The sequence below is a fragment of the Dromiciops gliroides genome, chromosome 3 (genome assembly GCF_019393635.1).
Source record: "Dromiciops gliroides isolate mDroGli1 chromosome 3, mDroGli1.pri, whole genome shotgun sequence".
Classification (NCBI taxonomy): Eukaryota; Metazoa; Chordata; class Mammalia; order Microbiotheria; family Microbiotheriidae; genus Dromiciops; species Dromiciops gliroides.
This window is the reverse complement of record NC_057863.1, coordinates 28485516-28502309: the sequence shown is the minus strand read 5'-3', so window position 1 is coordinate 28502309 and position 16794 is coordinate 28485516. Positions and strand designations below refer to the sequence as shown.

At 42.4% G+C, this 16794-nt stretch overlaps 1 protein-coding gene across 1 annotated transcript in view; it reads left to right on the top strand.

Moving 5' to 3' along the window:
- Positions 1-7980: 7980 nt before the first annotated feature.
- The window catches only part of WDR49 (WD repeat domain 49), a 204227-nt gene continuing 195413 nt past the window's right edge, over positions 7981-16794 (top strand). Inside the window, exon 1 of the mRNA XM_043997089.1 lies at positions 7981-8010. Coding sequence (XP_043853024.1) covers positions 7987-8010 — 24 coding nt within the window. The 5' untranslated portion in view covers positions 7981-7986. The remainder of the gene's footprint in view (positions 8011-16794) is intronic.

The window sequence follows — 16794 nt, the reverse complement described above, 5'->3', positions numbered from 1 at the left end:
CGTCTTCTATAAGAGGCAGGTCATAATACATTAATTAATCCAATTGTGTTCTTATATTGGTTAGCATTATTTAAATCTAATTGGCTAACATTACTGGAAGGTGGGCTATATTATAATGAACTCTAGGGATGACATCAGATCACTCAACTGTTGGTAGGAAAAGGAATGTTAAGCTCCCCCTGCCCCCCCCAAAAGTATTTTTCTTTGGAGGTGCAGTTTAATCTATCTGTCCTTTAGCAGTCTAGACAAAGATCTATCCCCATTCCTTTTGTTTCCTTGGGTTTGTCCCAGATGAGATTTGAAGAAATCTCTCAAGGAGAACTCATTTTCTGGAGTGGGGGGAGAGAGAACTAAGAAAGGGAGATCTCTGGGCCCCTCAAGAAATCAATTATTAATAATTATTGCCTCACAAACTAAGCAAAGCAACCTATTTTTGAAAGAAAAGTAAGCAATGTAAAATAAGCCTGGAAGTCTTGAGCCCAAGGCTTTGAGTGAAAAGAATAGCTTGGGGGCAGCTGGGTGGCCAGTGGATAAAGCACCAGCCCTGGATCCAGGACAATCTGAGTTCAAATCTAGCCTCAGACGCTTGACACTTAATAGCTGTGTGACCTTGGGCAAGTCACTTAACCCTCATTGTCCTGCAAAGAAAAAGAATAACTTGGAAGGTAGGGACTCTGAGAGCCAAATTTTGGAGGAGTTTGTTAGGAAGGAAGTAGTGTTCACACAGAACCTGGAGGAGGGGGTGGATACATAGAGTTTTTCTGGACATCTTCCTTGTAGATAAAATGTTGAGGGTGCATTGAATGATTAGAGATTTGATTAAAGAATTTATAAATCTCGGAGCAGCTAGGTAGCACAGTGGATAAAGCACAAGACCTGAGTTCAAATCCAACCTCAAATACTTGACACTTACTAGCTGTGTGACCCTGGGCAAGTCACTTAACCCTCATTGCCCTTCAAAAAAAATAATAATCTGATACTATATCTGAGAATATAGACACAAGCAAAAAGAAAGCCAATTCCTGCCCTCAAAGCTCTTACATTCTCCTATGGAAGAGAACTCAAAAAAGGGAGCTTACACGATCTCATCAATAAAAGGAGTCTGATGAGGTCACTATAGGATTCTTTAAGGCTGCTAGGGCCCAAGCCTGTGAAGAATTATTATTATCATCATAATTATTAAATTATAATCATTTTCTGGGTCCAAGATTTCATTGGTATAGGGAAATCCCAGTGTGAAAACTCCTTCTGCTAGTGTAGATCAACAGCTCATCTATATCTCAGTCTTTTTGTTTTAGTAATAAACATTTTTATTTATAGTTTTGAGTTCCAATTTTTATCTCTCCTTTCCTCCCTCCTCTCCCCCTCCCTGAGGTGGCAAGCAATCCAATATGGGTTATACATCCATGATTATGTAAAACATTACCATATTAATCATTTTATATAAGAAAACTTGGATAAAAGAAAAAGAAATAAAAGAAAGTGAAAAATAGCATGCTTCAGTCTGGGTTCCAACAATACCAGTTCTTTCTTTGGAGGTGGATAGTATGTTTCATCAATAGTCCTTTGGGATTGTCTTGGATCATTGTATTGTTGAGAATAGTCAAGCCATTTGTAGTTCTTCATCAAACAATATGGCTGACCCTGTGCATAACTTTCTCTTGGTGGTATCTTAGTCTTAGAGATTGGTGTGAGCATCCAGAGTGATAACTGGTCCATGCTCATACAGCCAAGGCTGGCCCTCTATCTACTGTGTTCTGCCACTTCTGACTTATTGTACGGATAAGGAAACTGAGGCTTAGAGGTGACTTGTTCAGAGTCATTCAGATATTATAGCAGCAGGCCTCAAAGTCAGGCCTACCAAATCCAGGCCTAGCCTCCTTCCTATTTCCCCAACACTGATTTTCATACAAAGAAAAACAATAAAATGAAATGTAATCCACTTTAGGATGCCTTGACAATAATGATTTCAAATAGGATAATTTAGCGTAAATAATCCTGTAGCAATATGATTGATTTCTCCAGTAATTTATTTTAGCTGCTCATTAGCCCTAGTTTCCAACAACCACAAACAGAGTTACTCTCTCTATCCCTACAAGCTAAGTAGGCCAGGCTGCCTTTGAGCCTTGGAATAATTAGTGATATCCGAGATGAGTCTGTGGGATACCTGGTTCTCAGGATGTGTCCTCACAGACTATTTTCCCTCCTTTTCACTCATTAGTGCCTAAACTAGGCCTGGCTTTTCCTTTCTCAGAATCTCTCTCTCTCTCTCTCTCTCTCTCTCTCTCTCTCACACACACACACCGAGTGACCATCTAAGAAGCTGACCCAGAGGACCTTCCCAGGTGCCACAAATATAATTGCCAGCACTATGAATCTTGTTCCCAGTTGGGGGCAATTGAGTGCAATTTGTTGCATTTTGGGAATAAAAAAAACCCCATAAAATTCTTCTGACTGAATATGGAGTGTGGTTATTATTTCTACCACTAATGGAAGAGGTCAGAGTAATATTCATCTTCTTGTAACAGAGAGATGTTTGCTGGCTCCCTCCATCACAGAGCATCTAAGAATGTAGACCAAGAAAAAGAGGCAGTCTTATAAAGGCACAGGGACAGAAAATGGAGCTTTGTGACTTGAGGGACTATATTTGCAAGTGGGACTGTACTACTGAATGGTAGAGTATGGTGGGATAGGTGGTGGGTGGGGAGGGAGTTTCAGCAGAAGACTGGAAAGACCTGCAATGACCAGGACTTGAACACATCGCCAAGCTTGACAATGTGTTCCTTACCCATAGGCCCCCACCTCTGCCATGAAGGGAGGGGAGTCTATTTTCTCTTCTCTTTTTTGAGGCTGAGCTTGTTCATTATAATCACACAGCTAGTGGGAGGCGAGGTTGCCCAGTGGATAAAGCACGGGTCCTGGATTCAGGAGTACCTGAGTTCAAAATCAGCTTCAGACACTTGACACTAGCTGTGTGATCCTGGGCAAGTCACTTAACCCCCACTGCCCTGCCCCCCCCCAAAAAAAAAAATCACACGGCTAAGAATAGAATTTTGTTGAATTACTTTTCAATGTTTTGTTTCCCTCAGGGTCCTAATGAGCTCTAATTTATTCCTACTTTAATAATGTCATATTTCTAGGATGTTTTCAGGTTTACCAGGCACTTTCCTCGGAGCAACCCTGTGATATAAGTAGTGCATGCATAATTAACTCTGTCTTAGAGATGGTGACAACTGAGCCTCTGAAATGGCTTCCCATTAAAGGAGAAGACATCTGGACCCAGGTGTCTTGGCTCCAGGTCCTATATGTTTTCCCCCATAATCCCATTTGGTTTGTGTGTATGTGTGCTTGTGCATGTTTGTGTGTGTGTGTGTGTGTGTGTGTGTGTGTGTGCATGCTAGCATGTGTGCATGTGCTCTACTCACTGTGTGGCTTAGTGGATAGAGTGCTGGGCCTGGAATCAGGCAGATTCCTCTTCTTGAGTTCAAATCTGTCCTTAGACACTTACAAGCTCTGTGACCCTGAGCAAGTCACATCACCCTGGTTGCCTCAGTTTCCCTATCTGTAAAATGAGCTGGAGAAGGGAACGGCAAACCACTCCAGTTTCTCTGCCTAGAAAACCCCAAATGGGGTCCTGAAGAGTCAGACACGACTGAAAGACTCAACAATAGCCAAAACACTTGAGAGTTACAAAAGAGACTGGAAATGACAGAACTTCCTGGTTCTAAGCCCAATTCTCTATCCACTAGACTACACTGCCTCTGGTAAGTTTAAAGTGATATGGAAATGTTAGCTATGACAACACTATGACAACAATGATAATCGTTCTAGAGGTGAGATGTCTAAAGCCACTAAGCCTCTGAGGCCTCATCTGCCTGCCTCCATCAGCTTCTTGAAGGCTAGGACTATCTTTTTTTTTTTTTCTTTTAGTGAGGCAATTAGGGTTAAGTGACTTGCCCAGGGTCACACAGCTAGTAAGTGTCAAGTGTCTGAGGCCGGATTTGAACTCAGGTCCTCCTGACTCCAGGGCCGGTGCTCTATCCACTGTGCCACCTAACTGCCCCTCAGGACTATCTTTTTTGCTTGTGTTTTTATGCCCAGTGCTTAGCACAGGGCCTGACATCTAGTAGGCGCTTAATGAATGCTTGTTAAGCGACGGATTGTAAAAGTCTGATCCTGTTTTCCACTGATTCCTTGGCCCTCCCCTCTCCCCTGCTCCTAGGGGCCACTCTCTAGGGAGGATTCTCTTCATGGAGCGTAGGATCTCTGAAGTTCCCTCTCCCTCTAGATCCCATGAGTCTATAAGCGAATTGAGAAGCTCAGCTCGGTCATAGAGCTGAGAAAAACCCCAAGAGGGGACAAGCAAAACAAATCCTCTCGAATGTCTTCTCTCAGTTAAGGGTGGTGGCAGCCCTGGGAGGAGGGGTCTCCTTCTAGCTTTGCTTTCACTCCTGTGATTTCCTCACTGTTGGACGTCCCAGGCGGGGTACTCCCTCCAAGGACACAATTCAGCACCTTTTCTCCAGCATTCACTCCCAGAGAGCTGCCTGGGGCACTGGGAGGTCCCCGAGGTTCCCCCATAGCCTGGAAGCGGCAGGGCAGATTTTGAACCCATCTCCCTGACTCAGGCCAGTTCTCTAGAAGACTAGGTACGTATATATCTACACCTACTAGAATGTCATATCCTTGATGGGAAGGATTTACGCTTTGCATTTGTATCACTAGCACCGTGCTTTATAAATAAATGTTATCTCATTTGGTCCTCTCAGCAACAAGGAAAGTAGAGGCTGTTATCACCATCATTTTACAGAAGAGACCAATTGACTTTCCCAGAGTCACAGAGCTAGTAAGCATGGAAGGCAGAATTTGAATCCACTTCATGCTGACTCAGGTCAAGGACTCTTTCCAGTACTGGGCTATCTAATCCGACCTGCCCCTTCCTCCAGGTATCTTAGTGTGTTCTCCTTCCCTTTTCACAGATGACCCAAAGTCAATAGCTAATAAGTAAGTGGTAGTCGGGCAAGGAGGGAGGGGCTCATTATTTAAAAATAGAAGCATTTACTGCATAGGAAAAACAACCCAAACAGCATGTTATTACCTTGCCTTTGCTGGCTCTTCTTTTTTCTATTTCTGAAGAGCATCTTCTCTCATCTAAAATATATTTCAAAGGCTCCTTTTACAGAACAAAGTGTGGGGCTTCCTAAAAAAATGGATGGAGTAAATGATCCTGCTTTTTAAGCCTGGCACTGTGGCCTCTACCCTCATACTTTCACCTCAGTCATTAGTCATTAGTCGTTAGGAGGAAGAAAGAGAAAAAGGGAAGTTTTAGGCGCCTTTATAAAGGTTGCCGGGAAACCTTCAGGGGCCCCAGAACAGATGAAACAAACAACCGGAGGCTTTGTTTAGGAGGGGAGAGGCTGCCACTGTGGGCATCCAGTGCGCGTTCCCAGGGAGGAACATGGAGCCTCTGATCACAGCAGACTAATGGCAGGCAGCAGGGTAAGCTGGGTTGTTTGGAAAATTCCCTTTTCAAATGCGTTTCCAGGGAGGAATAGATGCGGGTTCTCTGGGTCAGTAGCTCCACGCAGGGAGGAAGGCACAGTTTTAACCCAGTCAGGTTAAGCAGGGCAGAAGGATGACAAAGTCTCCACTGAGGGTGTGCAAAATGCACTTTGGGAGGACAGGAGTGACAGCCGCCGGAGGCTTTCCTTACATTTCAGTAGCTGAGTATTTTCCACATACACCCCCAGGCTTGGAAGGCTCTCTTTGGGAGTCTCAGCCCGGGTGCCCCTCCGGGGCTGCTTCCTGATTTCCCCAGGTGTTAATGCCCCTCAGCCCAAAACAACCATTTCAGTTTCTTGGGATCATAGATGGAGAGCTGGAAGGGACTTCAGAATCCTTCTAGTCCAACCCCTTCATTTTCCACATTAGGAAACTGAGGCACAAGGAGGGGATTGACTCTGCCAAGGTCACACAGGTAGTTGTATCAGAGATTTAGAAATGGGAGGAATATCAGAGGTCATCTAGTTTAATCCCCTTCTTCTTCTTCTTTTTTGGGTGGGGCACTGAGGGTTAAGTGACTTGCCCAGGGTCACACAGCTAGTAAGTATCAAGTGTCTGAGGCTGGATCTGAACTCAGGTCCTCCTGAATCCAGGGCTGGTGCTTTATCCACTGCACCACCTAGCTGCCCCAACCCCCTTCTTTTATAGATGAGGACACCAAGGCCCACGGAGGTGAATGACTTGCTGATTCACAGTGGGAGTAAAAAGGGATCTGAACCCAGGACCTTGGGCATTAGGACCAGTGTTCTTTCAGTTTTAAACACCTGCCTTCTATCACTTTGGATGTGCTTTGAATTTATCTTTGTATTGTTTGTTCCTAGTAGAATGAAAGTTTCTCAAGGGCAGGGTTTTTTGGGGGGTAAGCTTTTTCTCCTTTTCTTTTCTTTTCTTTTCTTTTCCTTTCTTTCTTTTCTTTTCTTTTCTTTTCTTTTCTTTTCTTTTCTTTTCTTTTCTTTTCTTTTCTTTTCTTTTCTTTTCTTTTCTTTTCTTTTCTTTTTTCTTTTCTTTTCTTCTCTTCTCTTTTCTTTACTTTTCTTTCTTCCTCTCTCTCCCTCCCTCCTTCCCCCTCCCTTTTCTTCCTCCTTCCCTCCCTCTTTTCTTCCTCCCTCCCTCTTCTTCTTTCCTCTCTCTCCCTCCCTCCTTCCTTCCTTCCTCCCTCCCTCCCTTCCTGGTTTTCTCCCTCCCTTTCTTCTTCCCTCCTTCCCTTTGTCCCTTCCCTCCTTCTTTCTTTCCTTCCTTCCTCCCTCCCTCCCTTTTCTTCCTCCCTGCCTCCCTCCTTCCTCTCTCTCCCTCCCTCCTCTTCCTCCCTCCCTTTTCTTCCTCCTTCCCTCCCTCCCTCTTCTTCCTCCCTCCTTCCTCTCTCTCCCTCCCTCCCTCTTTCCTCTTTCTCCCTTCCTCCCTTCCTTCTGTTATGGAGGAAATAGGTTGGGGGTGTTGGGGTTGGTAGGAATTCCTTTTTGTAGAATTTCACCCTCTTGCACACAAATCCAATTAGTATAAAATAATCTTTTATTTAGCCACTAGAGAAAGGAAACCAAGAGAGAAGTCCTTGGACTTCTTCTCATGGGGAGATAGTATGGCACAGAGACATGGTTCTCTGAGATATCTATATCCTTGAGCAGGAAAAAGGTATATACTTTTATAGAGGACCAATGGGGGAGGGACTGATGGGGTGATCATCTTACTGTGGAAAGTTCCCTTTGGAGATGGGGGGAGCTGGAATGAGGGGAGGTGGTACTGACATCTGGAGTTATCTGTCCCCTAGGCACCACTCAGGCAGCAGCCACACCTAATAGGATTATCTCCCCAGGGGTGGTGGTCCTGGAGTGAACTCAGTCCTAATCTGGAGCCTCTTATCTTTTTAGGTGTGTATGTCCTTTGGTTTAGCTTCTCAAGGAGAAGGTTCCCCAGAAAACTTCTGAGGTACCTCAGGACCATAACACTTTTTCCCTCCCTCCCTTCCTTCCTTCCTTCCTTCCTTCCTTCCTTCCTTCCTTCCTTCCTTCCTTCCTTCCTTCCTTCCTTCCTTCCTTCCTTCCTTCCTTCCTTCCTTCCTTCCTTCCTTCCTTCCTTCCTTCCTTCCTTCCCTTCTCTTCATCTCCAGTTCCTACCACTATACTTGGTAAATGCTTAATACATGTTTGTTGAATGAATTAATTTATACTCACTTGAATCCATTAGGATTTCTTTTTGGAGAGTTCTCTTGCTAAATTTTAGTTCTCTCAAATGTACCTATTGGGGGAAAATAAGATTTGTATGTGAAGAAAGTGAAGATTTCCAGGAAGAAGTAGCATCATCATGAATTATCAAAATGTTCCACTTCTGGAAAATGCTGAGCCTGGGCCTCAGACATTTTCTAAAACAAAAGATTATGAGAAATGTGGAGTCGAATCCCTTGAAAGCCAACTCAGTGTCGATGACTTTATGAAAATACAGAGCATTTTTGAGGTAAGTGTTGATGTTAGTAATTGAATAAGAAAGTTTGAGTGGATTATGGGGAAAGAGGAATAAATGGAGGGAATCTCTCTAAATGGTTACCACACAACTTTGTACAGAGGAGGGATTGAATAAATGATGATTAATGGAGCAAAGTCTGGGAAGTGTCCTTTCAGCCTGTATTGGCCATCACCTGCTTTCTGTCTTTGCCCCTTGGTTTCTTTTTCTTCCCATGATCATAATGTTTGGTTTGAGCTTGTTGCTTTCCAGTGAAGTCATTGAGGATGAAGCCAGTTTCCATGAGGATTGTGTCTTTGGCAAGGTGGATTTTTGGTAACTGTCACCCTACTTAAGGCAAGGCAGGGATGTGGGGGTTTATGTTGACTGTCAATAATGATACCTCTTTCTTGAAAGTAGAACCACATCATGGAGGGCAAATCCTTTGGCCACATCCCTTTTTGATGACCACAACCCCCTCCCCAAAGGATGATTTTGTGTGGTACTGGGCTAAAGCAGTCACCAATGTAGGGTGCCAAGTCTTCCAGATCTACCATAGGAAATTTAAAGCCACTAATATTACCAGTTATTTTTGTCAGTCTCTGTTGAAGAGAGAATCTAAGCTTCAAAAGTTCCCTTTTGCATAGCTCCCAGAATTAACTTGGAATTTGGCGATCAGGCTAAATGAACAAGATACTTTTTAATGACTTTTAGGCCAATCTAGTGCTGAGAAGTGCTCTTCAGAGTCTTAAAGTAGAACTGGGTATGAACCTCCATTTCTTCCAGTTCATTATGTTTTCCAAAGTGTGAACCAGAGAATACTGGAGGTCCTTTGAGGGTGCCCTAGAGCATTTTATTAATTTGAAACAGACTTTGGAATGCAACCTTAGAACAACCTGAGAAGCTTAGGCTTATGGATACATTGCCATGTAATTGGTATCCAATTTAATCTGTTATTAGCTGTCTCAGACAGGTCATACTTTCTTGCAAACGTTCAGTTACGTATTCTGTTAGGAAATGCTTCAGAATTTCCTTTTACTAACCCCCCTCCCCACAGCTGTCACAATGGTGTCAAGCACCCTATTATCACATACTCCATCATATTTACGTCCCACCTTCCAAACTCTCTAGCACTTTTCTCAACCAACTCTTTACATATTTGCCAAGTCAACCAACCCTATTTGATGCAAAGATATCAATGAGGCTCATGCCCAGTGCACAAAATGAGCTTGGCATGTTTTGATAGACATTGCAAATATTTTGACAGCTTGAGAACATTCAGAGAAAAGAAAGCAGCAAATGATGACAGCTTCTCCCCATGAATGAACAGCTGTCTGGCAGTTTGGTTCAGATGCTAAGAATACAAAGCACTGGGAATGAGGGTCCCTTTTTTGGGTTAATATTCCAAAATAGAAGAGACAGTGCAAATGCTACTCTCCTGTTGGCTTGGTATTCAAGTCTCTCCTTAGTTTGGCTCCAACTTTTCTTTTCAACTTTCAGTCAATCAATCAACAAGTATTTATTAAACACTTACTTTATGAAACTAGCTGTATCTTGTCCAAACACAGTTAAGTGTCTAGGGCACCATTTGAACCCGGGACTTCTTGGCTCCAAGTCTACCTCCTTCTCCACTTTACCATTATGTGTGTTTTGTTGATGCTTTTTGCTTTCTAATTTTCCAGCTTTTCCCTAGGCCTCCTCTCCCCACTCCCCCCATAGCAAAGAGCTAACTATACCAATTGAACTGACACATCAATCATATCTGACAATGTTGGTAGCATTCCATAGCCCACTTTCCTATGGTGAGCAGCGAAATTCATTTCATGATTGGTACTTTGGAATCAGGATTTTTTGCACAATGTTCCTTTATAACCTTGTGGTCATATGTGATTTTTCCTCCCAGCTGGGCCTATTTTGCTTTCCATCATTTTATACACTTCTTTCTAAGTTTCTTTGAATCCTTCACATTCATCCATTTCTTATGGTACAAAAATGTTCTATTGCATTCATGTGCCACAATTTATTCAGCCATTCCCCAGTCAATGGGCACCCATTTTATTTCCTATTTATTGCTATAAAAAGGGGCATAATGGTGATTTTGGCATCCATGGGATCTAGCCTTCTTTTTGACCCTCTTTTCAAAGTGTTGGTTCAGAGGACCATAACTGACAGATGGGGAAGGAAAAAATAACAAGTCTGCAGAGAAGAGTTTAATGATAACTTTTTGGAAAACAAATGGCAATTTACAGGTGTGTTTTGAAAAAATGGAAGTCCATCCATTCTGAACTGATTTCATAAACAAATAGCTGAATGATCTGGAGGCTTCCACTGAAGCCAGTCCTAAAAATGAGACCCCTGGGCCAACACTATTGCTGAGCTGAGAGCAAGACGATGTTCAGATGGAGTCCAGCCATCTGTCATAAGCTTTAGACCCCAAGGCCACAGGTGCAGTTTATTGTCAAAGGAAAAATTGTCCTCAGAGGGTGTTCCATAACACAGACAGCTAAAAACAAGGATCTGTGGTCCAGGAACTCCAAACATTCTCCTTGAACAGCCAGATGTTGGTGGCTGATCCTGACCCCTCGCAGTCCTGACTTTTTTCTTGCAGCCTCTATTTAGTACTGGAAAGAGAGATGCCTGGCATTAGATGAAGTTCCATTTTCTCAAGCACAAGTGTCAATATTAGTCATTGACTAAATGGAAATTGTGTCATTAAACCATGTGGCAAATGTTGTATGTATATTTACAGATGAAATATATTTCAATATGGCATATTAGTTAAGACAGCATTTGGCAGTTAGGGAAGCAGTGATTAGGGAAGAGTGTGAAGCCAAAGAGAAAGCACTGAACTTGGAGTCAGGAAGTCATGAGTTTGAATCTCAATTTAGACACTTACTGGGTCACTTAACTTCTATTTATCTCAGTCTCTTCTTGTAAAATGAGGGTGGTGGTATTTTCTTTTTTTTAATGTCATAAACATTTTTATTTATATTTTTGGGTTCTAATTTTTATTCCTCCTTCCTCCTTCCCCTCCCCCTTCCCTGAGGCAGCAAGCAGATATGGGTTATACGTGTATGATTATGTAAAACATTCCCATATTTGTCATTTTGTACAAGAAAACTTGATTAAAAGAAAAATGACAGAAAATGAATAGCTTGCTTCAGTCTGTTCCATCAATATCAGTTCCTTTTTTGGAGGTGGATAGTATGTTTCATCAATAGTCCTTTGGGATTGTCTTGGATCATTGTATTGCTGAGAATAGTCAAGTCATTCACAGTTCTTCATCAAACAATACTTTTGTCTATGCACATGATGTTCTCTTGGTTCTGCTCACTTCACTATACATCAGTTCATACATGTCTTTCCAGGCCTTTCTGAAGTCATCCTGCTTGTCATTTCTTATAGCACCATAATATTCTATCGCCATCATATACCACAGCTTATTCAGACATTCCCCAATTGATGGGCATTCCTTTGATTTCCAATTCTTAGCCACCACAAAAAGAGCTGCTATACATATTTTTTGTACAAATGGATCTTTTTCTCTTTTTGGGGATGTCTTTGGGATATAAACCCAGCAGTGGTATTGCTGGATCAAAGGGTATGCACAGTTCTATAGCCCTTTGGGCACAGTTCCAAATTGCTCTCCAGAATGGTTGGATCTTTTCACAACTAGGGTGTTGGTATTTTCAATTCAGTGACCCCCAGCTCTCATTCTGGGATCCTATAGTATTGCTCAAAGAGCAGTGTGAACAACAAAAAAATGTTTTCATACACATATAAACACATAGTGTATACACTGATATATATATATATACACACATATATGCGCATTTATGCACATATATGTATAGATATTGCTGTTGTTTAGTTGTTCAGTCGTGTTTGACTCTTTGCAATCCCATGGACTATAACATGAGAATACCATCCATGGCATTTTTCTTGGCAAAGATGCTGGAGTGGTCTGCCATTTCCTGCTGCAGTGGATTGAGGCAAAGAGAGATTAAGTTGCTTGCCCAGTGTCACATAGCCAGTAAGTGTCTGAGGCTTGATTTGAACTTGGGTCTTCCTGACTTCAGGCCCAGCACTCTATCCATTATCTCTGGGAGTTATGAGCTTCACCTTATCAATGCTAGAGAAGTGCCAAGCCCTCCATGAATCTCAGAATCTCTTCTTTGCCCTAGCTCTGGTTCTCTCTGGCAGTCTAAAGGGTGTGGATGTGTAACGATACCCTTATCTCTAAGCCCATAACCCACTCCCCACCTCCATGAACTTGCTATTTCTTACTGAGCTCTAGTCAGGTGATATTAGCAAAATGGAATCACATGCTTAGTCATGTCCAGTGTTTTGCTCTAGAAAATAATCAATAAAAGTAATTAACAGGACATAATAAAACAATAGTCTCTCCAGACCTGGGCTATTTCCAGAGCCTTCCCAGTGCTAGGAAATGGACAATCTATTTTGCTCAGTCTCCACAGCTTTCCCTCCTGTGAGCATGCAAAGGGATACAGACCATCCAACAAAGTTCATAACTGATACCTCACTCACACAGTAGGACAATTAATTTATTGAAGATCTAAACTTCTATACACGGAAGCACTCTGTACAAAAAATTAATTATTAATAACTATAACTAACTTGGAGAAATTATATATAATTCTGGATTTATGAAAAATTATACATATATGAAAAATGGTAAGTTTAGAGAAATTATAATTGGGCCGTAAGTCCCTTCGTGGTCGCCATTCAAATGTGAAATACTTTTGAATTGACTAGCCTAATTTGGGGGCTGAAGCTGACTGGAGGACTGAACTGGGACTTATGACTATTTGGCTATCTGACTTTGTTAATTTAATGTGGGCCGTTTATAAAGTTCCACCACACTGCTCCGCTATTGATAATCTAAAGATTAAGAAGGCTCTTAACTAAATAATCAAAGCAGTTTATTTATGAGATACTATTTCAAATTAGGAATACAGGGAAATAAAGTGTACAACCTGACTGCTTTCCTGCGGTCTCTTTCCACTGTGTCTCTTTCCCACCTGCTGCGACTTGAACTTCTTGAATACAATAAGGGCCTTAGCCGCCTCAGGCCACGTTACACTTTCCCTGGTTTGTAATAAGGCCTGTAACCTTGTCGGCCCTCCTAGTCCTGCTTTACTGTTTGTCTTGTCCCAGTCTCTCCTTTCTAATCTTGTCAACCACCCTCTTGACCTCTTCTCAGCCCCCTGTCTTCTTGTCCGAACCGAATTCTCCTCCGTCCTTGTCCGCGTTCCCCTCTAGTCAGCCTCTCCTCCAGTCAGCACCCCCCTCCTCTAACTCTCAGGTCTATATATACCTTTTCTTCTCTCCACGCAAATCTCGGGGCTTCCTTCGCCCCCACAGACCAAGCTAATCTGCAGCCAGAGCTGCAGCTGGTGGGGGGCGGGGTGTGCTCTCAAGCCTCATGCCTCAGCACAGGCTATCCGGGATCTTTCAGATAGCTCTGCTCAGGTCGGAGGGAGCTGGGGCTTTTTTTTTCCCCCCAGCTGTCTGACCTGGCGTCTTCTATAGCCCAAGGGACTTTTTTCCCCCCAGCTGTCTGACCTGGTGTATCGTATAGCCCATGGGGCTTTTTCCGCTCAGCTGAAGCTGAGGAGGAGGGGGAGAGATCCTGAGGGCCTAAGGCTTTCTAATCTCAGCCTAAAGGTAGGGTCCCCAAATCAAAATAAATTTCCACAACTCACAGCATGAGGCATGAACTTGGGATCTGATGTCAATTGTCACTCATGACAGTTGACCCTTTTCTGTTCTATCACTGCACAGGACCTTTGATAGCTTCTTTTTTTTTTTTTTTTTTTGGTGAGGCAATTGGGGTTAAGTGACTTGCCCAGGGTCACTTAATGTCACTAAATGTCTGAGGCCGGATTTGAACTCAGGTACTCCTGAATCCAGGGCCGGTGCTCTATCCACTGCGCCATCTAGCTGCCCCCTTTGATAGCTTCTTGATGACACCACTTCATTTTTCCTTGAGCAAGAACCTAGGCAAAGACACAGATTAAGATTGCTTCCCTAGATGGTGCAGTGGATAGAGCATTGGCCCTGGAGTCAGGAGTACTTGAGTTCAAATCCGGCCTCAGACACTTAACACTTACTAGCTGTGTGACCCTGGGCAAATCACTCAACCCCAACTGCCTCACTAAAAAAAAAAAATTAAGATTGCTTCCACTTTGATTTCCATCTTGACTCCTCTTCTCAGCCTGCTCCTGACTTTGAACCCTTTTGATGTAAGTTTCTGGTTGTCAAGAGGCATGTCACTTCCTCTCTCAATCTCTAAATTCTTGACCTTCTTCCCTATTATTTCAGTAAATCACTTTGGTGTCCACATTCCTTTCTCCCTCCTTGCTGAAAACTCAAGCCTAGGCACTTCCAGTCATAAGGGAGAAGGAAATAAATGAAAGGTGTTACATTGGGTAGAGTTTGAACTTGACTGACAGTTGCTTCCAACTCTGGGGTTCTCTATCATCCTATGATTCTGGATCTCCAGTGAGCCAGCTGGAAGGTTGAATCTTTGGAGATGAACCAAATTAACTTATCTGAGTCCCTCACACTCTCCATACACACCTTTCAAATAATTGAATCAGAAAAGACATATGTAAGCATGAACAAGGAGAACAGAGCTGGGTGAGAAAACTTTCATTATTCATAGAATTTCTTAACAGTGGCTTCCCTGACTCCATCCTTTAGTGCTTGGATTGCTTAGGGAAATTAGAGAGTCTCTTGAAATTCATATCATTTGGATTTCAAACATATTTTACATTTTATTAAGAATCCCAAAGTGTGGACCCTTTGGGAGCAAAGCATCTCTGTGCATTAGGTATTTCACAGCAGAAGTGAGAGGAAGAAATTGTAGCTGGAAAGAAATGGACCTTTTAGAAAGCTGCCTTTAAGAGATGGTGTGAGATGATGCATCCTGAATCTTTTTAGTAACATTCATATTCTCTGTCAGCTTTTCTTTCTTTGTTGCTTCCTTATATGTGACAATGACAATATTCTTAAGAAATTGATTAGCTTAATTTTTTTCCCCTGGCTAATTTCTGTATTGGAAGGCAGAAACAAAGACATGGCTAATGAATCAGGTATCATCTCGACTGAACTCAGGAAAGAGTAGATGGGATCTCGGCTTCTAGTCAATTGACCAACTGGAGAATTGACAGGTCAAGTTGTTAAACCTTGAGCTGTAAAAAGTCCCTTCAAAACAGTCAGACATTATAGTGTCTACAGATGGTATTTAATTGATCTTTCCATGTGAGTGGTAAAATGCATCCCCTTTTTAAGTATCACCTTTTGAGCCACAGAATTCCTTCAACTTTCATGCAAGAAAATCCATACTTTCCTTTGGTTCTAACAATCCCATTTAAATCAGTGCTATACACATTTGTTGAGCATCAGCTGTGCACAAGGTACTGCTCCAGGCACTGGTGATACAAAGACAGAAATGAAACATTCCCTGCCCTCAGGAAGCTTTTACTTCACTGGAGGGACCAATAGAATATAAGCGGAACTCAAAGAGAGTTAAATATCAGTGCCCAAATTGATGACATCGATGAAAATGGGATTTATAAAACCATATAGGAAATAGAAGACCCTCCTACTGAAATTCAAAAGGGTAGAAACCACTGTAACTGACATTCAGAGACAACAGAAAGGATGAAACTTTATTTAGGAGGTGAAATTTTAGGCCAAATGTATTTCACTGACTCCTAGAACTGGGATTCATGTGTTAGAGATGGAAGGAAGCTTAGAGGTTAGCTAACCATTTTCCAGATCATAGAACACAGAGCCCTACGTCTCTGAGGGAGGTCAGAGACCAACTATTTTAACCCATTCGTTTTATAGACGAAGAAACTGAGACCCATAGAGATTAAATGACTTAAAAGTCGCCCTATCCAGTGTTAGAATTTGAATTTAGGTCTCCTAACTCTGGGCAACTAGGTGGCGCTGTGGCTACAGCACTGGATTTGGACCTGAGTTCAAATTTAGCCTTAGACATTAAGCTGTGTGACACGGGGCAAGTCATTTAACCCCCTTTGCCTCAATTTCCTTATCTGTAAAATGAGCTGGAGAATGAAACAGCACACCACCCCAGTATCTTTGCCAAGTAAACCCCAAATGAGGTCATGAAGAGTCAGACAAGACAGAGGGACTGAATAAGTTCTAACTCAATATAAAGCTTTTCTTGTACATCACATCGAATAATAACTTCCAGGGTGGTCCTGGCTAAGTAAGTGTTTTGGTTTTCTGATTTCTTTGTCCCTAGAGTAAAATAATATAATGATTTATTTTGCTCGTGGAGTAAATGTGCTGCATGATGCTGGAAAGTAGGTAGGAAAATCAAGACCATCCGTAATAGCAGCCCAGTGTCTAGAAGGGCTTTCTCAGCCATTCCTGCCTCTCAGGAAAGATCAGAGCATTGGGAAGGGGGGGTTTCCAGACTGGTTTCCTGTAACTCTGGAGGACTTACAGTGCTTGGTCATCTAAAAGAAACCAAGAATGGCCTCTTATTATGTGACTTTTGCCTGTAGAAATAATCCCTTTTCTTCCTTCAAGGTCTTTCTTCTTCATGAAATCTTCCTGTATTCTTCCAAGTTACAAGGAAATGCTTCCTCTTGGCATTTCCAACTGCATTTTCTTTGGATAGCTCCTATTTATTTATATCCTAACTCATAATCATCTCCTTAGATGTTTCATTGCTCCCCTTTCCCCCAATAATTTGTAAACTCCCTGGGGTCAAGGACTAGGTTTTGTTTCACCTTTGTG